General features: G+C 44.4%; 1 protein-coding gene across 1 annotated transcript; it reads left to right on the forward strand.

Annotated features, from left to right (window-relative positions):
- The first annotated feature begins 462 nt into the window (after positions 1 to 462).
- NIT2 (nitrilase family member 2) lies at positions 463 to 26,143 on the forward strand. Its single transcript, XM_040423300.1, has 10 exons — positions 463 to 556; positions 4,263 to 4,381; positions 6,527 to 6,647; positions 8,659 to 8,747; positions 11,702 to 11,795; positions 11,911 to 11,985; positions 18,935 to 19,013; positions 21,639 to 21,737; positions 23,625 to 23,680; positions 25,891 to 26,143. The coding sequence occupies exons 1-10, from the start codon at positions 532 to 534 to the stop codon at positions 25,977 to 25,979; spliced, it is 846 nt and encodes a 281-aa protein (XP_040279234.1). The 5' UTR covers positions 463 to 531; the 3' UTR covers positions 25,980 to 26,143.
- Positions 26,144 to 27,428: the final 1,285 nt, after the last annotated feature.

Consider the following 27,428-nt stretch of genomic DNA (forward strand, 5'->3'; position numbering starts at 1 on the left):
GACAAGAATAGGACATGTTCTATATTTTTTGCGGGGTCACGGAACGGACGCGCAGATGCGGACAGCACACCGTGCCCCTTTAAAATGAATGGGTCCGCATCCTATCCGCAACAGAAAAATCCGGACAGAAAAATATGGTTGTGTGAATGGGTCCTATCAGTGCCCCCTTACTGCTTCCCCAGGTAGTTGTTGTGCCCCCTCACTATAGCGCTGGCCCATGTGGTTTCCTTCAAAGCCAGCTTCTCCCTAGAGTAAAGGGCTGATAACTGGGGGCAATGACTTATATTCTTCAGCCAGGCAAAATATCATGAAATATTTCTGACCCTTCCTCGGGCCTCCTTAAAACAATTTGTAGAAAGAAAAAAAAAAAGTGGCAAAACAAGATGGCTTCATGGCGTCTCCGTCTTCGTTCATGCTACAGAACGCAAGCACTGGAACTACACTTCCCACAATCCCTATAGGCGGAGGTGCACGCCCACTTCCGGGTTTGGTGGATGATTGACAGGAGCGTGCTGCAGGTCACATTACATTATGCAGACTGCTAGAGCCATGGCCAGTAAGTACCCGGGTGTATGTCAGTGCTGCTGTGGGGTCCTGTCCTCAGTGGCGGGGGGAGCCTGGAACTTACCGCACGGGTTACTTACCGGCCTTTCTCGTCCCTGTATTTCTGCACACACTAGTGTCCATAAAGGAGGAAGGGACACAGACCTCAGGTTACATGGGGAGTAAACCTGGGGCTCCCAGTAGGTCGGTGCCATCATGGCATGCTGGAAGTTGTAGTTCCACAGGTGGCAGTCCCCATGGTGCCCCCATCGGGTCACCTCCCCTCACATGCCTGTTTTAGCAAATAATTCTACGCTACATAATATGGCAATTCTGTCCATTTATTTATACATTTTATAGATTTCCAACAGGAATAAGAGAGGTGCGGATTGCAGAGTCCACGGTTATTTAATGAATAGCCCAAGTGTTTGCTAAAATCACATGTCCGGAGAGCTGCCGCGTCCTCCTTAACCCCTTACCAAGTTTTCCTACTTTCTCCCTGCCTTCCAAGAGCCATAACTTTATTTTATTTTTCAGCCGATCTGTGTATTTGCAGGATGAGCTGCTGTAGTTTTTATTTGTACCATTTTGGGGTACTTAAGGGCACTTTCACACTAGCGTTATTCTTTTCCGGCATAGAGTTCCGTCCTAGGGGCTCAATACCTGAAAAGAACTGATCAGTTTTATCCTCGTGCATTCTGAATGGAGAGTAATCCGTTCAGAATGCGTCAGGATGTTCAGTCCCTCTTACGTTTTTTGGACGGAGAAAATACCGCAACATGCTGCAGTTTTCTCTCCGGCCAAAAATACTGATCACTTGCTGGAATGTCGGATCCGGCATTAATTTACATTGAAGTGTATTAGTGCCGAATCCGGCATTAAGTGTTCTGGCAAAACGGATCCGGTTTTCCGGTCTGCGCATGTTCAGACTTTTAAAAATGCAAAAAAAAAAAATTAATACCGGATCCGTTTTTCCGGATGACACCGGAGAGACGGATCCGGTATTTCAATGCATTTGTCAGAGGGATTCGCATCCGGATCCGTCTGACAAATGCCATCAGTTTGCGCCCGGATTGCCGGATCTGCCTGCCAGATCCTCTGCCGCATGTGTGAAAGTACCCTAAGACCTTTTGTTCATTTCATATGCAGTTCTGGCATTGTGCTTTTTTTTTTTTTTTATTAGGCGTTCACCTGGTGGGGTCAGTAATGTGATATTATAATATTTTCGGATGTGGCGGTGCTATTTATGGCTCGTTCACATCTGCGCTAGTTTATTCTGTTCTGCACCAATAGAGGAGCAGAACAACTAAGGCTTCTTTCACACGGGCATCGCGGGAAAAGGTGCGGGTGCGTTGCGGGAAGAACATGCACAATTTTTTCCGCGCGAGTGCAAAATATTGTAATGCGTTTTGCACTCGCGTGAGAAAAATCGGCATGTTTGGTACCCAAACCTGAACTTCTTCACAGAAGTTCGGGTTTGGGATCGGTGTTCTGTAGATTGTATGGTTATAAGGGAAAATAATAGCATTCTGAATAAAGAATGCATAGTACAATAGCGCTGGAGGGGTTAAAAATAAAAAATAAAATTAAACTTACCTTAATCCACTTGCTCGCGCAGCCGGCTTCTCTTCTGTCTTCTTCTTTGCTGTGTACAGGAAAAGGACCTGTGGTGACATCACTCCGGTCATCACATGGTCCGTCACATGATCTTTTACCATGGTGATGGATCATGTGATGACCGGAGTGACGTCACCACAGGTCCTTTTCCTGCACACAGCAAAGAAGAAGACAGAAGAGATGCCGGCTGCGCGAGCAAGTGGATTAAGGTGAGTTAAATTATTATTATTATTTTTTAAACCCCTCCAGCGCTATTGTACTATGCGTTCTGTATTCAGAATGCTATTATTTTCCCTTATAACCATGTTATAAGGGAAAATAATAATGATCGGGTCTCCATCCCGATCGTCTCCTAGCAACCGTGCGTGAAAATCTCACCGCATCCGCACTTGCTTGCGGATTTCACGCAACCCCATTCATTTCTATGGGGCCTGCGTTACGTGAGAAAAACGGACAAAGAGGAAAATCACAAGTGATGCGTGAAAATAACCGCTCATGTGAACAGCCCCATAGAAATGAATGGGTCAGGATTCAGTGCGGGTGCAATGCGTTCAACTCACGCATCGCATCCGCGCAGAATACTCGCCCGTGTGAAAGGGGCCTAAGTGAAACCAGCAGAGCCCAACAGATCCCTTTGACTAGAATGGGGTCCGTTTGGTTTCCGTCAGGAGTCCACTTTTTAAGCGTTTTTTTTAGCGGGAATAAAGTCCTGCGTGCGGGATATTTTGTCTACTGTGTTGTGGAATCTGAGACAGATGCCCTAAATGGATGCTCCAATACAGATATATACATAAATTTTATTTTTAGATATGAAAAATGTTTGTTTTTAATAACTAAAAAAAAAAAAAAAAAGTAAACTTTTTTTTTTTTTCCAATCCCCCTAGAGGACTTGAACGTGCAATCACTGCTGTACTTTTGTATTGTGCTCTTGACTTTATTTCCGTTATGACAGCCGCTCAGCACTTTGGGAGGGTGTGGGGAGTTTGCAGTCAGGCTGCAGAAGGAAGCCCCCTCCATCTGTCTAATTGCTAAGATGCCCCATTTGTTAGAGGTTAAATGGCCACTGCAGGTGGTGGGTCTTGTGTATAACGCAGCTACTGTGGAGTGTGCTCAGCTCCTGCGCCTGCCCCTTAACAGTGGACCTGGCTCCGTTGTAAACAGAAGCCATGGTCATAGTGTGAACAGAGCCTTAGGTCACATGTGGCTGGCGCATTTTATGGAAGCACTACGGAGTGTTTCCGTGGGGTTTCTCTCCTTGCCTCCGCACAGCAAAAAATGGGTCTGGATCTGTCGCGGCAGCCTCACGGATAGTGCCCGTGCATTGGGGACCGCAAATTGCGACGGCCGTGTGCATGAGGCCTAAGGTTTTGCGACTTCTAAAAAGCAGTCACATGCAGTCTATACTATTGGGCGAGCCTGAGCCCCGTGCCTGTTAGAAGAGCCTAGAGGGCAATCTACTGGCTCCATCCAGACTAATGCCTCTTTCACACGTCCGCAATTCTGTTTCCGCATTTTGCGTAATGCAATTACGGACCCATTCATTTCTATGGGGCCACACTATGTGCTGTCCGTATCCAGAAATGCGGATCCGCACTTACGGATCCGCAATTCCGTTCCCGAAAAAAATAGAACATGTCCTATTCTTGTCTACAATTGCTGACAAGATTGGGCATTTTCTATTATAGTGCCGGCCATGTGAGGTCCGCAAAACACATAAGGATGTGTGAATGGACCCTAATGCCTCATTCATACGTCAGTGTTCGGTCAGTGATTTTTTTTTTGAGCCAAAACCAGCTGCGGCTCTAAACACAGAGCAGGGGCAAATCTTTCCCTTATATCTCATCTCTGTGTCGTCTCCACTTCTGCTTGTGGCTCAAAATCACTGATGGAAAACACTGACCAAACACTGACGTGTGAATGAGGCATAGGGTGATGCCACTGGTTCACCCCTGGCAGATTCCCATTATTTGAGCCAAACACAGACATGGATCCAAAATCTGTCTTTCTTTTAGTCCTCTTGCTCTGTGAGATTGCAGCCTCGCGGCACACTGCTATATAGCGTCACACGTCTTTGATCCTGAAACCTCCATTTGTCTCCCTAGAATTTAAAGTGGCCTTAGTGCAGCTCCTGGTGTCGCCGGTGAAATCCGATAACCTGAAAAGAGCATCTGAGCTGATAAAACGGGCTGCACAGCAAGGCGCGCAGATCGTGGCCCTGCCCGTGAGTATGTCCATGGATCTGAAGGCTGTATTAGACATCAGCGATGATCGAATGCAATTGGAATCCTCCAGCATGCTTAAAAATCCTCTTTTGATCGCGCAGTGTATTCACGATCTACTGCTGGCAAACAACTAGTCAGTATGGGGATGGGCGATGGCATAACTACCTCTCCTGCCCATACTGTGGAGGAGATCCCTGAATGTAATGGCAGTAGTCTCCTCTGCTAACGAGCAGGCTATTGCTGGGAAGGAACTCTTCCCTCCCGGTAATCGCCTGCTAGATCATGCAAAGTCGCAGGAATCGCGCTCCGTGTGTGAACGTGAGTCTCCATCCTGAACCTGCAGGAATAAGAGAGGTGCGGAAGGCAGAGTCCACGGTTGTTATTTAATGAATAGCCCAAGTGTTTGCTAAAATCACATGTCCGGAGAGCTGCCGCGTCCTCCTTAACCCCTTACCAACTCATTTTGGCAGAGCCATTTTCCTACTTTCTTCCTGCCTTCCAAGAGCCATAACTTTTTTTTTTTCCAGCCGATCTGTGTATTTGCAGGATGAGCTGCTGTAGTTTTTATTTGTACCATTTTGGGGTACTTAAGACCTTTTGATCATTTCATATGCAGTTCTGGCATTGTGCTTTTTTAAAAATTTTTATTAGGCGTTCACCTGGTGGGGTCAGTAATGTGATATAATATTTTCGGATGTGGCGGTGCTATTTATGGCTCGTTCACATCTGCGCTAGTTTCTGTTGTTCTGTTCCGTTTGGTTTCCGTCAGGAGTCCACTCTTTAAGCATTTTTTTGCCGGAATAAAGTCCTGCGTGCGGGATATTTTGTCTACTGTTTTGTAGAATCTGAGACAAATGCCCTAAATGGATGCTCAAACACAGGCCCTTATGTATGTGTGTATATATATATATATATATATATATATATATATATTACAGTACAGACCAAAAGTTTGGACACACCTTCTCATTCAAAGAGTTTTCTTTATTTTCATGACTATGAAGGCATCAAAACTATGAATTAACACATGTGGAATTATATACATAACAAACAAGTGTGAAACAACTGAAAATATGTCATATTCTAGGTTCTTCAAAGTAGCCACCTTTTGCTTTGATTACTGCTTTGCACACTCTTGGCATTCTCTTGATGAGCTTCAAGAGGTAGTCCCCTGAAATGGTTTTCACTTCACAGCTGTGCCCTGTCAGGTTTAATAAGTGGGATTTCTTGCCTTATAAATGGGGTTGGGACCACCAGTGGCGTTGAGGAGAAGTCAGGTGGATACACAGCTGATAGTCCTACTGAATAGACTGTTAGAATTTGTATTATGGCAAGAAAAAAGCAGCTAAGTAAAGGAAAACGAGTGGCCATCATTACTTTAAGAAATGAAGGTCAGTAGTCAGCCGAAAAATTGGGAAAACTTTGAAAGTAAGGGCTATTTGACCATGAAGGAGAGTGATGGGGTGCTGCGCCAGATGACCTGGTCCCCACAGTCACCGGACCTGAACCCAATCGAGATGGTTTGGGGATGCGGAGAGCACATAGTGTGCTCTCCACATCCATTCCGCCTCCATAGAGAATGAATGGTTCCGCACAATTGCAGACCGGATGCGCACCACACTTACGGACGTGTGAATGGAGCCTAATAGCAATCTGCCACCGGCAAACCACTATACAGCATGAGGATGAGCGGTGGCATAGCGATCGCCCCTCCCCATGCTGCGGAGGAGATCACTGCATGTAATAGCAGCGGTCTCCTCCGCTAGCGAGAAGGCGATTGCTGGGAGGGGAGCAATCATCTACCACATCAGGCGGTGTAATACAGCCTTAAGACAGATGGCAGGTCGTCCTTGAAGATCCCCCCACGGTGTTGATAAGGTGCCCTATTTCAGATGAACTGGCCATGACTACTGAGATTCATTGTGACAAGTCACCTGAAAATCTGTCTGAACAGCTCCTTATGCAGGCGATGCAAGTATTTCCCGGGAAGATGGCCGGGGGCCTCGTTACATCTTCAATCTTCACTTATCAGTCATGTAGCAGAGGCTGCAGGGAGGGCGCCCCCAGCTATCTCCCCACCAGCTCTTGAAGGAAAGTGATTTATTAAGTAATAATCTTGCTTTTGTGGCCTTGTTTCTTCCTAGGAGTGCTTCAATTCTCCTTATGGTACCAAATTCTTTCCTGAGTATGCCGAGAAGATCCCTGGGCCGTCCACGCAGGTGTTATCAGACGTGGCCAAGGAATGTGGGATCTATCTAATCGGAGGTAAGATGCAATGTTACTGGTGATGTGTTAGTGGACCTGTCATCTGCCGTAGTACTGGAACCTGTCAGCAGAGCTCTAGTTACTAAACCACCGGCATGCTGCTGTGGGGCGTGTAAATGTCTAACAGGAGGCAAAGAAGTTATAAAACTTACCTTTCCAGCACCGCCCAGATGACTACTGGTGAACAGCGCATGGCGAGTACTTAGGCCCCTTTCACACGGGCGAGTTTTCCGCGCGGGTGCAATGCGTGAGGTGAACGCATTGCACCCGCACTGAATCCGGACCCATTCATTTCTATGGGGCTGTGCACATGAGCGGTGATTTTCACGCATCACTTGTGCGTTGCGTGAAAATCGCAGCAAGCTCTATTTTGTGCGTTTTTCACGCAACGCAGGCACTATAGAAGTGAATGGGGCTGCGTGAAAATCGCAAGCAAGTGCGGATGCGGTGCGATTTTCACGCACGGTTGCTAGGAGACGATCGGGATGGGGACCCAATCTTTATTATTTTCCCTTATAACATAGTTATAAGGAAAAATAATAGCATTCTGAATACAGAATGCTAAGTAAAATAGGGCTTGAGGGGTTAAAAAAATAATAATAATAATTTAACTCACCTTAATCCACTTGTTCGCGCAGCCGCCATCTCTTCTGTCTTCATCTGTGAGGAATAGGACCTTTGATGACGTCACTACGCTTATCACATGGTCCGTCACATGATCCATCACCATGGTAAAAGATCATGTGATGGACCATGTGATGAGCGCAGTGACGTCATAAAAAGGTCCTATTCCTCAAAGAAGAAGACAGAAGAGATGCCGGCTGCGCGAACAAGTTGATTAAGGTGAGTTAAGAAAAAATTTTTTTTTTTTTTTTTTTTTTTTTTTTAACCCCTCCAGCCCTATTGTACTATGCATTCTGTATTCAGAATGCTATTATTTTCCCTTTATAACCATGTTATAAGGGGAAATAATACAATCTACACAACCTTGAACCCAAACCTGAACTTTAGTGAAGAAGTTCGGGTCTGAGTACCACATTCAGTTTTTTATCACGCGTGCAAAACGCATTGCACCCACGTGCTAAAAACTGAACAACAGAACGCAATCGCACTCAAAACTGACTGCAATTGCGTACCTACTCGCCCGGGTTTTCCGCAACGCATCCGGACCTTATCCGGACACGCTCGTGTGAAAGAGGCCTTACAGTGTCCTTTTTGTTCGCACCACAAAGTCCTTGCTGTGCCTTGATTGACGTTCTGCCCGGTGGTGCACATCAGCGCTATATCTGCAGAGCAGAATGTTAATTGAGGGCAGGATGCCCTCAATTAACATTCTGCTCTGCAGATATAGCGCTGATGTGCACCACTGGGCAGAACGTCAATCAAGGCACAGCAAGGACTTTGGGGGTCATTTACAAAGACTGGCTTTTTACACCGGTCTTTGTTTCCCCTGCGCTGATGGAGGATTTACCTAATTTATGATGAGGTATGCACTATCAGTCTGTGCACCTGGAGTACAAACTACTCCAGCTCCTGACTGGAGTAGTTTTTATTCCTCTTTTACGCATGATAGTAAATTTAGCGGATCCCAACCCCTGCCCCTCGCAAAAATTCTGATGCAACAAAATATTGTCGCACAGGCATTAAAAAAGTCGCAAAACGGGTCCTTGCAACTTTTTTTTTAAGCCATTGCTTTTTACAACAACATTTGGCAAGAAACTAATTCAACTGGGGAACTGCATAGTGAGCAAACAAAGGGGTATGCAATTGTCCCAAGGGTCATGGAAATGGCATGGAGGAGGGAACAAGCGGCAGACCCCATCGCCATAATGTGGAGGTCATTTTGCTATGGCCCCCCTTCTATGTACACCACTGACAGCCCTGGCCATACAATCTTTTGCTCCTTCCTCACACAAAAACCATAATCCTTATGTAGTCTCTTCATATACCTGTATGTGTCCTGTACACGTCATTGAAGGTCTTATGTCTAATTATGTCATTCTTCTTTAAGGTTCAATTCCAGAAGAGGATTCTGGGAAATTGTACAACACTTGTACAGTTTATGGCCCAGATGGTACATTACTGGTAAAGCACAGGAAGGTAATGGAGCCTCTATAAACACTGCGGTACATAGAGACCGTGGGGGGGGGGATTGTAAGAAAGTCGCAATCTATCATTTTTCATTTGCTCTACATGTATCTGGTTGTCCTCGGTTGTATGTGTAAGGGACACATTCATTTTCAATGGGGCCGGAAAAGATGCGCACTTCCGTTCTGCAAAAAAAAAAGAAAATGTCCTATTCATGTCCGCAGACACGATAAGAAAATGCATTTCTATTAAAGTGACGGCCATGTGCGGATCCGCAACTTGCAGACCCCAAAACACTTGTGAATGGACCCTTAAAGTGCCAGCCATGTGCGGTCCGCGAAATGCGGAACGCACATGCCCGGGTGTCCGTGTGAATGGACCCTTAGGCTGCTTTCACGCAGTTAGTGTTTGGTCAGAGTTTTCCTATCATTATAACCAAAATAATCATCAAAAAGATGAAGAATCATGTGTGAGCATAAACTCAATATACCCGATGAACAAGAACACACATATACATAAATAACACATTTTTATTGAATAGCCTCATAAAAGACAACAAAATAGACAGTAATAAATATAATTAATACATAGCAGTAATGCAGTAGTGCTGCGAATCAGCGCCACACCAAACATACACCAGATCACTGTACCCCTCCTAATGGCCTGACAATAATATAAGTGCAGAGATAATGAATCTCCCCAGCAGGCCAAAGGCAAACGTGCATTATCATGGTCATACAGGTGATAACATACCAACCAAGTTACAACCGGTATTGGAAATAATATATGATATCAGTATCAAAAACATCAGACACTCATGTGCCAAATCCATCTGAAACCCAAGTGACACCAATCAAACATGTAATGGGGGACAAACCTTAGAGCCTTGGTGAGCGCACCCCGACGCGCGTTTCGCTCGGCTTCTTCAAGGGGCGTAAGTGGTTGTGAGCCAGAACCATGCAGGGTCCAAAACACAGAACTTTCCCTTACACCTTATCTCTGTGTAGGCTCCAGTCCTGGTTTTGGCTCACAATCACTGATCAAACACGGACTGTGTGAAAGTAGCCTTATTGTGGCAATGTTACGTGTATGATTCAGACATAGAATCTGCCTGTTTTTCCTTTTTGGAAGCCAGATTAAAGGCGTTTTCCGACTCTTTCTAACTGATGACCTATCGTCAGGATAAGTCATCAGTATGTGATCGGTGGGGGTCCGACACCCATGACCCCGGCTGATCAGCTGCTTGAGAAGGTACTGGCACTCCTGTGCGCGCTGTTGCCTTCTCTCAGTTTACCGAGCACAGCGCTTACATTTGTATACCGGCTGTGCTTGGTATTGAATATCAGCCCCAATAAGGTTCATTCACAAGTCCGTGGTGTGTTGCGGACCCGCAAATTGCGGGTCCACAACACACCAGCCCGTCACCCCCATTGAAATGCCTATTCTTGTTCGCAAGCTGCGGACAAGAATAGGACATGCTCTATCTTTTTGCGGAGCTGCGAACCCAAAGATCGGGTCCGCGCACCGCGGATGCGGACAGCACACTGTGTGCTGTCCGCATCCATTCCGTCCCCATAGAAAATGAATGGGTCCGCACCCGTTCCGCAAAATTGCAGAACGGATGCAGACCCATTTTGCGGACGTGTGAATGGAGTCTAAGACTGAGCTGCTCCTAGGCCGATGAGTGTGTCGTCACTGGCGTAGGAAAAGCTGCAAGAAGGCAGCAGCGCTCACGGGTTCATCGGTGCCTTCTCAAACAGCTGATTGGTGGGGGTCCTGGGTGTCGGACCCCCACCGATCAGATAATGATGATGACCTATCCAGAGGATAGATCATCAGTAAAAAAGTGTCGGAAAATGTAATCCATATAATAAACAAAATGGAGCCATTGTTGATCAACATTTTTTTCTAAAATGAGATTATTTCCGTATTGTAAGTCACCAGGTACACATAGCATTCTCTGCTAAGTCATTTCTGAAAACATCTTTATAGGGGATGAAGATTTATTTTTTCGTTTTCTGCTTTAGCTACAAATCCCATGCTGTTCATCGCACAGCCTCAGAGCCCGCAGCCGACATTATGAATGCTTTACAGACTTAGGCTACCTGCACACGAACGTTGTTTGTTTCAGTGTCCTATCCGTTTTTTTTGCGGATAGGATGCGGACCCATTCATTTCAATGGGTCCGCAAGAAACGCGGACAGCACACAGTGTGCTGTCCACATCAGAATGTCCGTTCTGTTGCCCCGAAAAAAAAACAGTGCATGTCCTATTTTTTTCTAGTTTGCGGACAGGCATTATTACAATGAATGCGCAAAAAAAAAAACGGATCCGCAAAAAAAAACGGATGCCATACGGAACGTCATCCGTTTTTTTTGCAGACCACAAAACACATACGGTCGTGTGCATGTAGCCTTAGCCTCCATGAACACGTCCGCAATTCCGTTCTGCATTTTACATGTAGCCCTAGGGTCCATTCACACATCCGTGTGTGTTTTGCAGATCCGCAAAACACGGACACCGGCAATGTGTGTTCCGCATTTTGCAGACCGCACATCGCCAGCACTTAATGTGCGGGTCCGCATTTCCGGTCCCGGGGCCGCACATCGTGCGGCCCCATAGAAATTAATGGGTCCGCAATTCCGTTCCGCAAAATGCGGAACGGAATTGCGGACATGTGAATGGAGCCTTATTGCTGAGGTCAATATTTGCTGTAGAAGTCTGTAGCAGAGAGCTCCCTCTAGTGGCAGCTGCAAGTCGTGCACAATAGAGCAGGGGACTGGAGCTCTGTATTTTGTCATATAAGTCCTTGATTGGTTTTATCAGTATGTCTCAAGTCCCATTGTGCAGAAAAGGAAACAACAACTTAAGTAAATTTATTTTGAGTTATTTTTTTTTTAATCCGTAGGTACAGTTAGACACGATATGTAACTTTAGTCTTTATTTTTCACTTTTTACTTCCACAGATCCACCTGTTTAATATTGACATTCCAGGGAAAATTCGTTTCCAGGAGTCAGAAACACTCAGTCCTGGAGACAGTCTCTCTGTGTTTGATACACGTATGTTGGACTCTGCTTAGGGTGAACACAGCAGAATAGTGCAGTGTATGACATGACCGTCTCACATCCCTGGAATCAAGGTGTAGAATGTAATCTCTTAATATTTTTTTAACAGCCTTTTGCAAAATTGGAGTAGGCATCTGCTATGACATCAGGTTTGCAGAACTGGCCCAAATCTATACCAAGAAAGGTGAGAATTCATTGTATTTGGCTTTATTTTATGTATTTAGTTTAGATGCTATGTACTCTTTTGTGGGCTTTTTTTTTTTTATTATTGCATTGTACTCCTTTTGAGCTAAAAATATTTTTTTAAATTGGACTTTATTAAAAATATGTGGTCTTTTTTTCTGCACAGAGCTGAGATGCTCTAGTAGCACCCTTTGAATTTTCTGTCTTTTCCGTCAGACCAGGAGCAGACGGACTCCTTATCTCGGCTCTTTGACCTTATAAACACTCATTATAACTCCGTTCTTATCTTACTGATAAGAATGTGGCTTAAATAAGCGCTTATGATCTCTCAGTAGTTTAGAGATAAGGGTTATTAGATGACTGGCGTGGCGCAAAGTGAAAGTACCAGTCACACAGAAAAACAGTTAACCCTTTGTGACAGAACGGCTCAATATTTTTAATAAAAGCTAACTGAAAAAAAGATTTTTAGCCAAAAATTAGTAAAATGCAACCATAAAAAAAATGGTGTACATAGCCTTTAAAGTTATTTCAGGTGACATTATAAGAATCGAGATGTCATTAGGTCTCATGCACACAACCATCTTTTTAGTCTGCACCCGATCCGCATTTTTTTGCAGATTGCACGCAGACCCATTCATTTCTAAAGGGCTGCAACAAATGAGGAGAAAACACGAATGTCATCAAAAATAAATTTTGTCTGTTTTGCGGACAAGAATAGGCATTTTTATAAAAGATTAGGATGGGAAAGTGCGGGGCGCACATAGCTGGTATCCGTGATTTGAGGATCCGCAGATTGTGGACCACAGAACAGGTGCAGTCGTGTGCATGAGGCTTTACTATAACATATATAGCAAAGAAAAGCAGGCAACACCACCTTCTGGAATAAGCGTGGAAAAGTGGAAATACTCTTTGGAATATTTATTCAGAGATATCACACATATAAAAATGGCCAATATAATGATATAAAATACACTAAAACATATCAGTTACAATAATACACTGAATAAAAACAATTGATAAGGAAGTGGTCTCCTAAAATAATGTCACATGAGATGAATTGCGGCAGAGAGTTGTAAAAATTATTTTTGCCAAATAGGACTGTCTCTGTGAGACTCTTACCGCTCAATAGTCCCGATGTCTAAGGTAGACTTCCACAGAGCGGTGGAGAGGTGTAATCACCAGAACCCTGGACGCTGGATGTTGAACAAGCGTGCAGTAAGTAGTCACACGTCGGTGCAGGATACAGACACCGGAGCGCAGGACGCTGAGTGCTGAATATTCAACTTGGAGGGCGTGCTCTCAGTCAGGTGATCCTATGCAAATGGATCAGATGTTCTGATCAGCTGACAAGCATCGCCCAATCACGTACCGCTCAGGTCCTTGTACCAAAGGTCACTAGGCACAGCGTCAATCCAGGTCCTCAAATTGCAATATTGGTGGATAATATTACGAGTGTAAATACTCTTTGTCCACGGGATCTTTCGTACTTTGGGTCCGGACCAGTACTGGATATGAAGGTTGCGTAGTCAAGTGGTCTTCATATCCAGTACTGGTCCGGACCCAAAGTACGAAAGATCCCGTGGACAAAGAGTATTTACACTCGTAATATTATCCACCAATATTGCAATTTGAGGACCTGGATTGACGCTGTGCCTAGTGACCTTTGGTACAAGGACCTGAGCGGTACGTGATTGGGCGATGCTTGTCAGCTGATCAGAACATCTGATCCATTTGCATAGGATCACCTGACTGAGAGCACGCCCTCCAAGTTGAATATTCAGCACTCAGCGTCCTGCGCTCCGGTGTCTGTATCCTGCACCGACGTGTGACTACTTACTGCACGCTTGTTCAACATCCAGCGTCCAGGGTTCTGGTGATTACACCTCTCCACCGCTCTGTGGAAGTCTACCTTAGACATCGGGACTATTGAGCGGTAAGAGTCTCACAGAGACAGTCCTATTTGGCAAAAATAATTTTTACAACTCTCTGCCGCAATTCATCTCATGTGACATTATTTTAGGAGACCACTTCCTTATCAATTGTTTTTATTCAGTGTATTATTGTAACTGATATGTTTTAGTGTATTTTATATCATTATATTGGCCATTTTTATATGTGTGATATCTCTGAATAAATATTCCAAAGAGTATTTCCACTTTTCCACGCTTATTCCAGAAGGTGGTGTTGCCTGCTTTTCTTTGCTATATATTTCATTTTCTTAATTGGGTGAGTGACCCAATTAGCAGTGAACCCACCGCTATCCGTTCATTTCAAGTGTTGAGCCTCCCTACCTTGTCTTTTTACTATAACATAGGTTTAGGATTTTCTTATGGTACAAACACTCCTTGTGCTCTATAAGGATGTGTAGACATCATAAGAGAGGGGGGGGCTATTTGCTAGAATGGAGAGCTTCTTTAAAGGTTGACCTGGTGTGGTCCATGCATGTAATACTACATTACCCCTGCTGTGTGAACGTTTGCCCAGACGTGGCGAGAGAAGCTGGACCCGTGGCGATGGGCTTATTAGCTGGCTTTATTGTAGGAAGGATCTGTCTTTGTGATACCCCTACCTACTGTCCCTGCAGAACACATCTACTTCTGCAGGAGGACATCTCCCTGCTACACTGGCAGAGGGGAGCGGTGGTCATACCAGGGTTACTTATTTACAAAGTGTTTTTTTTTTTTTTAATTGCCATTGCATTTCCAGGCTCTTAATTAAGAAGGCAGCCAGCCCTGTAGGTAGATAGAGTAGTAATATACAGTCCTGATCAAAAGTTTAAGACCACTTGAAAAATGGCAAAAAAACATATTTTACATTGTTGGATCTTAACAAGGTTCCAAGTAGAGCTTCAACATGCAACAAGAAGAAATGGGAGTGAGACAAAACATTTTTTGAGCATTCAATTATTTGAAAATAACGATTAAACTGAAACAGGCTGTTTTTCAGCTGATCCAAATTTTAGGACCACATGCCTTTAAAAGGCCAAATCTGTGCAAAGATGTGAATTAATTGTCATTTTCTGTCAGGTAGTCACACGTTGTGATGGCAAAGGCAAAAAAACTCTCCCTTTTTGAACGTGGTCAGGATGTTGAACTGAATAAGCAGGGTCTCTCACAGCGCGCCATCGCTGCTGAGGTGGGACGCAGTAAGACAGTCATTTGGAATTTCTTGAATGATCCTGCGGGTTATGGAACAAAAAAGTCAAGTGGAAGACCCAAAAAAATTTAATCAGCACTGAGCCGGAGGATCCAATTGGCTGTCCGTCAAGACACTGGACGATCCTCGACCCAAATTAAGGCCCTTACTGGTGCTGACTGCAGCCCCATAACCATCAGACGGCATCTGAGACTGAAGGGCTTCAAAAACAAAAAACCTCTTCAAAGACCTTGTCTCCTTGAACGCCACAGAACTGCTCGTTTGGACTTTGCAAGAGAGCACCAAACATGGGACATTCAAAGGTGGAAGAAAGTTTTATTCTCTGATGAGAAAAAATGTAACCTTGATGGTCCTGATGGTTTCCAACGTTACTGGCATGACAAGCAGATCCCACCTGAGATGTTTTCTACGCGCCACAGTGGAGGGGGCGCCATAATGGTCTGGGGTGCTTTTTTCTTCAGTGGAACAATGGAGCTTCAGGAAGTGCAGGGGCATCAAACGGCCGCTGGCTATGTCCAGATGTTGCAGAGAGCATTCCTCATGACTGAGGGCCCTCGTCTGTGTGGTAACGACTGGGTTTTTTAACAGGACAACACTACAGTACACAATGCCTGCAGGACAAGGGACTTCTTCCAGGAGAATAACATCACTCTTTTGGCCCATCCTGCGCGTTCCCCTGATCTAAATCCAATTGAGAACCTTTGGGGATGGATGGCAAGGGAAGTTTAATAAAAATGGACAACAGTTCCAGACAGTAGATGGCCTTCGTGCGGCCGTCTTCACCACTTGGAGAAATGTTCCCACTCACCTCATGGAAACGCTTGCATCAAGCATGCCGAAACGAATTTTTGACGTGATAAACAATAACGGCGGAGCTACTCATTACTGAGTTCATGTTTGGAAGTTGGATTTCTGTTTTGGGGGGGTTTAGTTTTTTTTGGGAGGTGTGGTCCTAAACTTTTGATCAGCTGAAAAACAGCCTGTTTCAGTATATTCGTTGTTTTCATTAAATTGAATGCTCAAAAAATGTTTTGTCTCACTCCCATTTCTTCTTGTTGCATGTTGAAGCTCTACTTGGAACCTTGTTAAGATCCAGCCATGCTAAATAGGATTTTTTTGCCATTTTTCAAGTGGTCTTAAACTTTTGATCAGGACTGTACATCAATATACCTCAGTGCAGTGTGCTAAAATATATCACTTTACCCTCATTCACTAAATCAAACGTTCCTGCCCACATAAGCATATAGACATAGATTCCTCTGTGAGGCATGTTTCGTAATCATTCTGTGCAAAGAGCTAGAATGTGAAGTACAAGTGAACGGGATGTTCTGGTTCAGTGATTAAGTGCTATTCTTTGTATAATGAAAAGTTTTACAATTTTCTGTATCTTTCTTTCAGTTTTTCAGGGGGGGAGCGCGGTCCGCCCCGGGTGCCAGCTCTCAGGGGGGTGCCAGAAGCAATGAGCGCTTCCATAAATACAGATGGAAGCACTCATTGCTTTTCCCTTTATAAATGCAGTGCATCTTATAAAGGGAATACTCAGCGCTCACTAGTCTGCAGGAGGAGGGGGAGTGAAGCGCTATACAGTACTTACCCCTCCTCCTGCTCGCTCTTCTCAGGGCCCACGCTGCTGTGTCCTGGCTGCCTGCAGCGTCAGGACGTACAGAGCGCACTCAGACCTGACGCTGCAGGATGTCAGGTGAGTGCAGCGTCAGCCCTGAGAAGAGAAGACGGCCAGGGGAGGGAGAGTGGCAACAGGAGGTAAGTGACTTTATTATTTTACAGTCTGATCTGAGGTCTGACTGGGGGTCTGGAGGTCCAATGGGGGTCTGGAGGTCTAATGGGGGTCTTATCTGGGGGTCTGATATTGGGTCGGAGTCTTACATGGAGGTCTAATGAGGGTCTGATCTGAGGTTTAAAACTGAGGTCTTATATGGGGTCTGACATAGAGGTCTAAAGTGGGTTTGGTCTGAGATGGGGGGATCTCATTTAGGGTTTTATATGGGGGTCTGATCTGAAAGGAAGGGGGGATTTTTTTTGTACTAGCGCACAATATAATGGGGTGTTTTTGTAGTGACACACTATCTGTGTCGTAATAGTATTTTCAGGGGGACTGTTTCTGCAGGAAAGTATTGGGGAGCACAGCAGACACAGTATTGGGGGTGGCAGGATGGGGTATTGAGAAGGTGAGGAGGATGGAAAAGTAAGAAAATAAGATGTCTGTTTGCTAAACTCTGCAGAGACGAGGCGCGGCTGAAAGAAGCCGCCATGGCGGTCTGGTCTAACAGGAGAAGAAGAGGAAAGCGAATATCTACATCAGAGAAGTCACTGGATGTAAGAGGTATTTGGCACTGTATGACCCTGTATGTTCTGTAGCGCTGTATGTAATGTTTTCCAAGTATGTCTCTTTGTCTTTTTTTTCTTTTTCTTTGTATGAGCACTGCCTTCTCTGCTCTGTTTACCTGCTCATCACTGCAAATGCTACCGTGAGCCGGTGAACAGAACAGAGAAAGCAGCTCTCATATGAGCGCTGTCCTCTCTTCAAACAGCTGGGGGCACAGAGGGCATTACTACTATGGAGGGGGCACAGAGGGCATTACTAATGTGAAGGGGGCACAATGGGCATTTCTACTGTGAAGGGGGCACAGCCAGAAGGCATTTCTACTGTGAAGGGGGCACAGCCAGAGGGCATGATTGCTGTGAAGGGGGCACAGCCAGAGGGCATGATTGCTGTGAAGGGGGCACAGCCAGAGGGCATGATTGCTGTGAAGGGGGCACACATCTTTACAAAACTACTGTGAGGGGGTACAATTTTTTTTGGGGGGGGAGGGTGCCAGAGAAAGGACCCGCCCCGGCTGCCAAACACCCTAGGCACGCCACTGCGAGCCATATACCTGTGCGTCCATCACATCACTGGAAACACCCAAGAAAGGTTCCTATTGAGAAAATGCAAGTAGAGATCTTGAAAACTCTAAGGATTTGCTACAGAAAATGTATTGGAAAATTGTGCACTTTCTCATTAGGCCTCCTGCACACGACCGTAGGTATCCTGTTACCGTATTGCGGACCGCATTTGCGGATCCGCAATACACGGGCACCGTTCCGTGTGCATTCCACATCACGGATACGGACCCATTCACTTCAATGGGTCCGCAAATCCGGAGATGTGGAACGCAACCCTACTGAAGCACTACAGAGTGCTTCCATGGGGTTTCGTTCCGTACTTCCGTTCCGCAAAAAGATAGAACATGTCCTATCTTTTTGCGGAACGGGCGGATCACGGACCCATTAAAGGGATCTGCTGCGGCTGCCCCACAGTCGGTGTTCGTCCATTGCAGCCCTTAATTTGTGGGCCACAGCACGGCCACGGGGCGCACACGTTCGTTTGCAGGAGGCCTTATGCAAAGAATTACTTTTATTTGCAGGAACCAGAATACTTTTTTACATGTCACTTACTTAAAGGGGTTCTCTGTTTTAGACAATCCCTACTTGTTAGAAGGGTCTCTGGACAATAAGCAGATCATACAGTGTCGTTCTGCTGAGACTTCCAGCAAAACCTGGTAGTAAATGTTCAATTTCCCTAAAGCCCCAACACAGGAGAAATGAAGTATTGCTCCATGCCCATTCAAATCAATAGGGGGTCTATGGACAGGTCCTCCACTCTTCACTGTGGCCAAGAGATGAGGATCCTGAACAGAGGGCCCTCCTCCGATCCCTAATTTTGGATATAAAAATGAGTTTTCTAAATTAGACAGCCCCTTTTACAGTTATTTTATTTTCTGCCTTAAATCTAGGGTGTCAGTTGTTGGTGTACCCAGGGGCGTTTAATATGACGACTGGTCCAGCACATTGGGAATTACTACAAAGAGCTCGGTAAGCATGAAAGTTTATTCTAAATGAATTTCTAAGATAATTGCTTTTACATAGGGTCAGCAACCTCCGGCACTCCAGCTGTTGTAAAACTACACCTTCCAGCATGTATCCTTGCTCAGCTGTTCTTTGAACACCCATAGGAGTGAATGGAGCACAACATCTGGCGTGTCGATTTGCTGACCCCTGCTTTAATAGGTTCCCATTGACTCTGGATTAATATTATCTCAGATGTTATTGTTCTTGTCCTTAACTTAAAGGGGTTATCTGGGACCCATCAGGTCCTGCAAAGGCAGCTTGATAACACAGAATGCACCTATATGAGACAGTTTGTAATATACAGTTGCAAGAAAAAGTATGTGAACCCTTTGGAATGATATCGATTTCTGCACAAATTGGTCATAAAATGTGATCTGATCTTCATCTAAGTCACAACAATAGACAATCACAGTCTGCTTAAACTAATAACACACACAGAATTAAATGTTACCATGTTTTTATTGAGCACACCATGTAAACATTCACAGTGCAGGTGGAAAAAGTATGTGAACCCCTAGACTAATGACATCTCCAAGAGCTAATTGGAGTGAGGTGTCAGCCAACTGGAGTCAATGAGAGGAGATTGGAGGTGTTGGTTACAGCTGCCCTTCCCTATAAAAAACACACACCAGTTCTGGGTTTGCTTTTCACAAGAAGCATTGCCTGATGTGAATGATGCCTCGCACAAAAGAGCTCTCAGAAGACCTACGATTAAGAATTGTTGACTTGCATAAAGCTGGAAAGTGTTATAAAAGTATCTCCAAAAGCCTTGCTGTTCATCAGTCCACGGTAAGACAAATTGTCTATAAATGGAGAAAGTTCAGCACTGCTGCTACTCTCCCTAGGAGTGGCCGTCCTGTAAAGATGACTGCAAGAGCACAGCGCAGACTGCTCAATGTGGTGAAGAAGAATCCTAGAGTGTCAGCTAAAGACTTACAAAAGTCTCTGGCATATGTTAACATCCCTGTTAGCGGATCTACGATAAGTAAAACACTAAACAAGAATGGATTTCATGGGAGGATACCACAGAGGAAGCCACTGCTGTCCAAAAAAAACATTGCTGCACGTTTACAGTTGGCAAAATATTCTGTGGACAGATGAAACCAAAGTTGAGTTGTTTGGAAGAAACACACAACACTATGTGTGTAGAAAAAGAGGCACAGCACACCAACATCAAAACCTCATCCCAACTGTGAAGTATGGTGGTGGGGGCATCATGGTTTGGGGCTGCTTTGCTGCGTCAGGGCCTGGACGGATTGCTATAATGGAAGGAAAAATGAATTCCCAAGTTTATCAAGACATTTTGCAAGAGAACGTAAGGCCACCAGCTGAAGCTCAACAGAAGATGAGTGTTGCAACAGGACAACAACCCAAAGCATAGAAGTAAATCAACAACAGAATGGCTTATACAGAAGAAAATATGCCTTCTGGAGTGGCCCAGTCAGAGTCCTGACCTCAACCCGATTGAGATGCTGTGGCATGACCTCAAGAAAGCGATTCACACCAGACATCCCAAGAATATTGCTGAACTGAAACAGTTCTGTAAAGAGGAATGGTCAAGAATTACTCCTGACCGTTGAGGGAAATAGTTCTGAACCGTCCACAACTAGGCCAGAAACCTAGTTAAGAACATGACATCGGTGGAGGGTCGAGATCTGGTCACGGTCACTGCTGTGTATGTGCAGAGTTTCCCTAAACCTCATAGGCATGCCCAAAGGGTCATTGCTAATCGCTTTATGCTTCAACTAGCTGTGATTCTATGTCCTATGTCAGATTACAGTGGGTTTGGGCTCCAAGCAGCCCTCATCCTTGAGCAGGTATGTCCAACCTGCGGCTCTCCAGCTGTTGCAAAACTACAACTCCCAGCATGCCCAGACTGCCTACAGCGATCAGCTTACAGCAGGGCATGGTGGGAATTGTAGTTTTACAACAGCTGGAGAGCCACCGGTTGACCATCCCTGTCCTAGAGTAATCCTCTTAATCTTGGAGTAATAGGTTTTGTTGGCTTTTATATTCCCTACAAATAAGGCTACTTTCACACTCGCGTTTGATGCGGATCCGTCTTGTATATGCACAAATGGATCCGCATCAATAATGCAAACGCTTGTAGTCGTTAATAACGGATCCGTTTGCATTATTCATTAAAAAAAAAGTCTAAGTCTAAACGGATCCGTCTTGACTTACATTGAAAGTCAATGGGGGACGGATCCGTTTTCAATTGCACCATATTGTGTCAGTGAAAAACTGATCCGTCCCCATTGACTTACGTCCCCATTGACTTACGTTTTGGCTCCGCGTACTCAGACGGTCACCAAAACGCTGCAAGCTGCGTTTTAGTGACCGTCTAAAAAATGCAACGGAGACCAAACGCATCCAAATTGATGCATTCTGAACGGATCCTTATCCATTCAGAATACATTGGGGCTGAACTGATCCGTTTTGGGCCGCTTGTGAGATCCCTGAAACGGATCTCACAAGCGGACCCAGAAATGCCAGTGTGAAAGTAGCCTAAGCTTCAAAGGATCCTGAAATGTTTTGCTGAGCCATGTTAATCTGTGTGTCTCATATTGAATTGTTATGCCTTTCTAGGGCTTTAGATAACCAAGTCTATGTGGCCACTGCGTCACCCGCTAGAGATGATAAAGCCTCCTATGTGGCTTGGGGACACAGCACCGTGGTCAGCCCATGGTAAGACATCATAAAATATGTCCTCCATAAGGGAGAGATGCATGTGGCACCATTTCTCTAAGACATTCTGAAATACAAGTTTCAGTGTACGACATGTAATACATTATTTCACCTGGGGTGGCGCTGCAGGAAAATTAAACACTTGGTTAACGACAGATTATAGGTGATCGCTGTTGCTTCTGGTGGGACAATCAGTGTGATTAGCTTATCGTCGTGGGAGTCTTAAAAAAAAAAAAAGGATTGTGCAGAGTCCCTACACAGAAGACTTTTTTTTTTTTGTCAGATTTCTTCCACTAAAGAAAAAAGCATAGAAATTGCGCATGCAGTCGTTATGGCATTATCTTTTTAGTGGCGTTTTTTTTTTTTTTTCTGAACAACTGTGTGAACTACATTTTTATTTTCTGCAGTTTTTTTTCTCTCCATATGTCAAAACATCAAAATCTTCAACATCCTGCCGAAAACAGGCCAGAACTCCCCCCCCTTCCCCAAAAAAAAAAGCCACTTAATTAACAAAAATGCCAGTAACAAGAAAACCTGTGTGCCCTGTGTTTCAGATTTCCCATAGACCAACTAACATCTGGAGCTGGACCTAAAACTGCAAAAAACACCACTAAAAACCTATGGGTGAACTCACACTTAATACTACAGCAGCACATCAGAAGTCGCAGAGATAAAAGCTATAGAATTACTACAGCTTTTAATTCATCCTATTATCCTTAATACAACCGTTCATTTGGGATCCAAATATCAGAAGGACAAGGTTTGCCAGGATTTTTGAGCATTTCACTAGAGGTTGTCACATTAGGTTTGTAATCCCCCCCAGCACATTCAGGGTAGTTTAACGTCTGCATTGGAGTCTCTATTAAAAAATCTGGACAAAGTAGTGCAGCTGGCGGCTCTGTTTTCTTCTGTAAAATGCTGGAAACATGATGGACCCCGCTGTAGTCCACGGGTCTTAGGCATTGTTCGTTTGTGTCATATTGTGTCACGTTTCCTTCTAAAATGGAACAGGATAATGCGGGGGAAAAAAAACTGGCGCAGACGTGAATCTCTGTCTCAGACGGGCTGTCCAGTTTAGCAGGAGGCTGATTGCACTTGAAGTATCTGAGATCAAATGCAACCACAACACGGGAAGAAAGCATTGCAAGGAGTCCATTTTTATCAATCTCTGCTTATCACAGTTATTGATTTCAGTCAGTTTTCTGCAGCTTACTAGCAGCAAAAGCCATGCCAGACAGAGCGCTTTATTTTAGTTAGTATTCATCAGTAAGTATCCACTGTACAAATAGTTTAAGGGCTCTTTCACACGAGCGTGTCTCTTGCAGGAATCGCGCTCCGTGTGAGAGAGATCCTGTGTTCTGGACTACAGAAACGCAGGGCATTATCATGATGGGTAACGCAGAGGCACATAGCATTATCATTCATGATAATGCCCTGCTCTTCTGTAAGTCCAGAACGCATTATCCCTCTCTTACACGGAGCGTGATTCCCACAAGGGGCACACTCGTGTGAAAGAGCCCTAAGCGTGGTTGCACTCGTTTTCTTTTTTTTTTTTCTTTTTCTTTTTCTTTTTAAACAGCACACTTTCAGATATTACGTTAGCCAACAGGAAAATTAGAAAATGCCCTACACGTACTGCATTTTTGTCCCTTGATATTTTTTTTTCCTGGTCTAGAAGATGTGATTTAGCTTTTTCTTATATATTTCTTTATCAAAACATCTGAAATAAACCAGTAAAAGGTTTTGTGTGACTAAAATAAAAAGTAAAAAACAAAAAAGTCAAATAAAGTCCAAAATTAAAACCAAGGAAGCAGGAAAAGCAGTCTGGATGGTATTGTGAAGGTTACCTGTGATGATAATTATTTTAATCACTTTTTTCTTTTTCAGGGGAGAGGTCATTGCAAAGGCTGAAGCAGATGAGACAATCATTTTTGCAGACATTGGTAAATGGAGTGCTTGTTTTAGACCTCCCTCCTTATTAGTGAAATCTGTGACCGCTGCCTATTTTTTAAATTTTCCTGGAAGGTGTAAGAGTCCATTCACACGTCCGCAACTTGGGTCCGGATCCGTTCCGCAACTGTGAACAAGAAAAGGCATTTTCTATTATAGTGCCGGCGATCTGTGAAATGCGTAACGCACATTGCTGGTGTCTGTGTTTTGCACCTACGAAATTTGTGGACCGCAAAACACCTACGGACGTCTGAATGGACCCTAAACCTGAGGAGGGTCGTTTTACACGGACCGATAATCGGGACACTTATCAAGGTTCAGCATTTGTAGAAACTCATCAGCACCTAAAATCATTGTTTCAGTGCAGTGCAGCGATCGCTTGTGCCCATATAGTGGAGATGATTACTGCATGCAAACGGATCTTCATCTCCGCTGACGTTTGGTTTGTTCCCGATAATTGCCTGTAACATCAGTCCATGTAAAAGGACCATTAGCAAAAGAAAAGGGTCAGGGAAGGGCAGAGGTCAGAATCTTTCAAGGGCTTTTCTCGGAGCAGCGTCTTCGAATAGTTGATCAGTGGGGGTGCCGGGAGTGAACCCCCACCGATCTGATATTGCTGACCTATCCTGAGCATAGGTTATCAATCTATAACTTCTAGCAAACCCCCTTAAAGGGCGTCTGTCAGCAGATTTGTCCCTATGACACTGGCTGACCTGTTACATGATCGCTTGGCAGCTGAAGACATCTGTGTTGGTCCAATGTTCATATGTGTCCGCATTACTGAGAAATATGATGTTTTAATATATGAGCAATGGGGGTGCTGCCATTACACCTTGAGGCTCTGCTGTCTTTGCAACTGCCTCTCCCTCTTTACTATGATTGACAGGGCCAGACAGTGTAAACATGATCATGCATGGTCCTGTCAATCAAAGTGCAGGGGGCGTGGCAGTTGCAGAGAGAGCAGAGCCTCTAGGTGTAATGGCAACGCCCCCGTTGCTCCTAGAGGCTCATTCGCATTTATTTTAAAACCTATTTCTCAGCAATGTGGACACATATGAACATGGGACCAACACAGATGCCTTCAGCTGCCAAGTGCACATGTAACAGGTCAGCCAGTGTCATAGGGACAAAACTGCTGACAGATGCCCTTTAAGAATAGAGAAGCACTGCCTCATTTGGAATTAATATGAACACTTACTTGGAAGGACAACCTCTTTATTCTTTGTTCGGGGACCCTCTGTTCAATGTTTGTCTCCCCACTGCCTTACAGCAGTGAATCCTGGACATTTGTATTGAGTTTCTATATTTTTAAGTGCTCTGGCTTCCTCCAAAAGTACACTCAATCTATCCGTTGGCTTTATTATGCAACTGGACTTTGTCCAAAATCTAGTGCTTAGATTGTAAGCTCCCCGGGGGAGGTGTGACTAAATCTATTAGCTTCTGATGTGTACATTATTTATAACTATTTTATAAGTGGTCCTGTCACCTGAAATCACTATATCATCTGCTGGTATAATATAAAAACCCATAGCAAATGGTATGAGTGTTTATAAATGTTCGGACATTTTAGGAGCGATATATATATTACAGTCCTGGGTGCAGAGGGCAAGATTGTAAATGCTCTGCGTTTGCCCCAGTCTATATAGTGATTCACATCCCTGCTTTACGGCATGCTGCAATAGGATGGACGTGAAACATTCTGCGCTGCTTGGATTTCCAATGAAGAAATGTTAGAAGAGAGGTTCAGGAAGTGTTTTCTATATATATATGTGAACTTAATAAATAAGTATATCAGTATAATACCGGTGAAGCGGACGTTATTAGGCTGAGTTCACATCAGCGTTCAGCCTTTCCGTTTTCCTGCTCCGTTATTAGAGCAGGAGAACGGAAAGGACGGATTAGGCACATAACTGAGCCTACGGACCCCATAGACTATAATGGAGCCTGATAGGATTCCACTCAGAGGAAGATTTTTGTCTCCGCTTCAAAAATCTTCCTCTGAGCGGAAACCTAGTGGATCCCATTATGGTCTATGGGGCCCGTAGGCTCCGTTCGGCTCAGTTAAGTGCCAAATCCATACTCTCCCATATCCTGCTCCTATAACAGAGCAAAAGAATGGAAAGGCTGAACGCTGATGTGAACTCGGCCTTAGTTACATCTCATTATTTTATGTCACAGTATTGCACCGCTTCCTGTTTTTTAGATTTGCAGTACCTGGCGGATGTTCGTCAGCAAATACCTATTCACTCACAACGCCGCCATGATCTCTACAGTGTGGAAGAACAGAAGTGACCCACAGCAAGCTATTATCCCTGATGGAAGCTCACATTGTCATGCCGAGAATCACAAGGAAGATTAATTGTTTCTGAACTGAAGGGTAGATTTTCCTGTCACTGGTGTAAATTAATGGGACATTCACATGGTTAAATTTTTCCTTCCGCGTAAGGCTACCTGCACACGTGGCAGGGGACGTGTTTTCTTTTTTTCCCCGCACAGATTTTTGTGCAGAAAAACCACAGCGTAATACAGTACCAGCAAAATGATTGAGATTTGACAAATCCCATGTACACTTGCATATCTTTTACATCCGGAAATTGACCTGTTGTGCAGATTTTAAAATCCGCAGCTTGTCAATTGTTTGTGATTCCGCACCTTATGTAGCGTTGTTTCCCCATAGAATTCAGTGGGGTTGTTAACATAAACTGAAAATTGACAACAAAATCCACACAAAAAATGCACCAAAACTGCAATAAATAATGTGCCGTTTTTATGTAGTTTTTTTATACAGACTTCATGCTGGTTTTGTGTGTATATATATATATACCGTGTGCAGGTAGCCTAAGGCTCCATTACACATCCATATGAATGGGTCCAGATGCGTTCCACATTCATTTTTAATGGGGCCGCGGAACGGAAGTGCGGATGTGGACCGCACACAGTGTGCTGTCCGCATCCGCACTTCCGTTCCGCAGCCCCGCAAAAAAATAGAGCATGTCCTATTGTTGTCCGCAGACACTGACAAGAAAAGGCATTCTATTGGGGTGCCGGCCATGTGCAGTCCGGTGTTTTGCAGATCCGCAATTTGTGGACCGCAAAACACTTGCGGATGTTTGAATGGACCCTTACAGTTAGAGGGACTCATGCAGTCCAGGGTATTCGGGGTCTGCACAGTTACAGGGCACACACCCCATGGAGTAATGTAGCACTGCTGGATTCTCCAGTGGTGGTATCTGTGCGCTGAGCACACATGCTGAAGTCTTTTACAGGGAGAATATAACAAGTGGAGCACAAATTACCAAATATAATTCTCACCTGATTCATCCTAGTTTGACAAGTATATGGATATAACGGACAATAAAAAATACAGTTCCCTGAATCTATCTTGAAGGTGATTTCCACCCCGTGTGAAGTTACATGCGTAGAGTGTGGATGAGATTTTTGTAACCCCTTTATAACATGATTAACCTATACAAATATATAAATGGGCCATACAAAAAATACGGTGAAAACTGTTCCATGTAAGATGCCCTCAAAAGACAAGGAGTCACTGCCTCTGACTGGAGAAGAAAAAGTTCAGTCTCCGGAAGCGTCAAAGCTTCTTTACTGTAAGAACTGTGAATCTGTGGAATAGACTTCCTCAGGACGTGGTCACAGCAGGAACAGTAGCCAGTTTTAAAAAGGGTTTAGATGAATTCTTAAAAGTAAACAACATTAATGCTTATGAAAACGTGTAGAAATCTG

This window comes from Bufo bufo, chromosome 3 (assembly GCF_905171765.1).
Source record: "Bufo bufo chromosome 3, aBufBuf1.1, whole genome shotgun sequence".
In the NCBI taxonomy this organism is placed as follows: Eukaryota; Metazoa; Chordata; class Amphibia; order Anura; family Bufonidae; genus Bufo; species Bufo bufo.

Bases quoted from the DNA above. Each gene is read 5' to 3' on its own strand.
- NIT2 (XM_040423300.1), top strand. From the start codon at position 532: ATGCAGACTGCTAGAGCCATGGCCA. The intron at 6,648-8,658 runs GTAAGATGCAAT...TTCTTCTTTAAG, and splicing joins TGGGATCTATCTAATCGGAG to GTTCAATTCCAGAAGAGGAT. The intron at 8,748-11,701 runs GTAATGGAGCCT...TTACTTCCACAG, and splicing joins TACTGGTAAAGCACAGGAAG to ATCCACCTGTTTAATATTGA.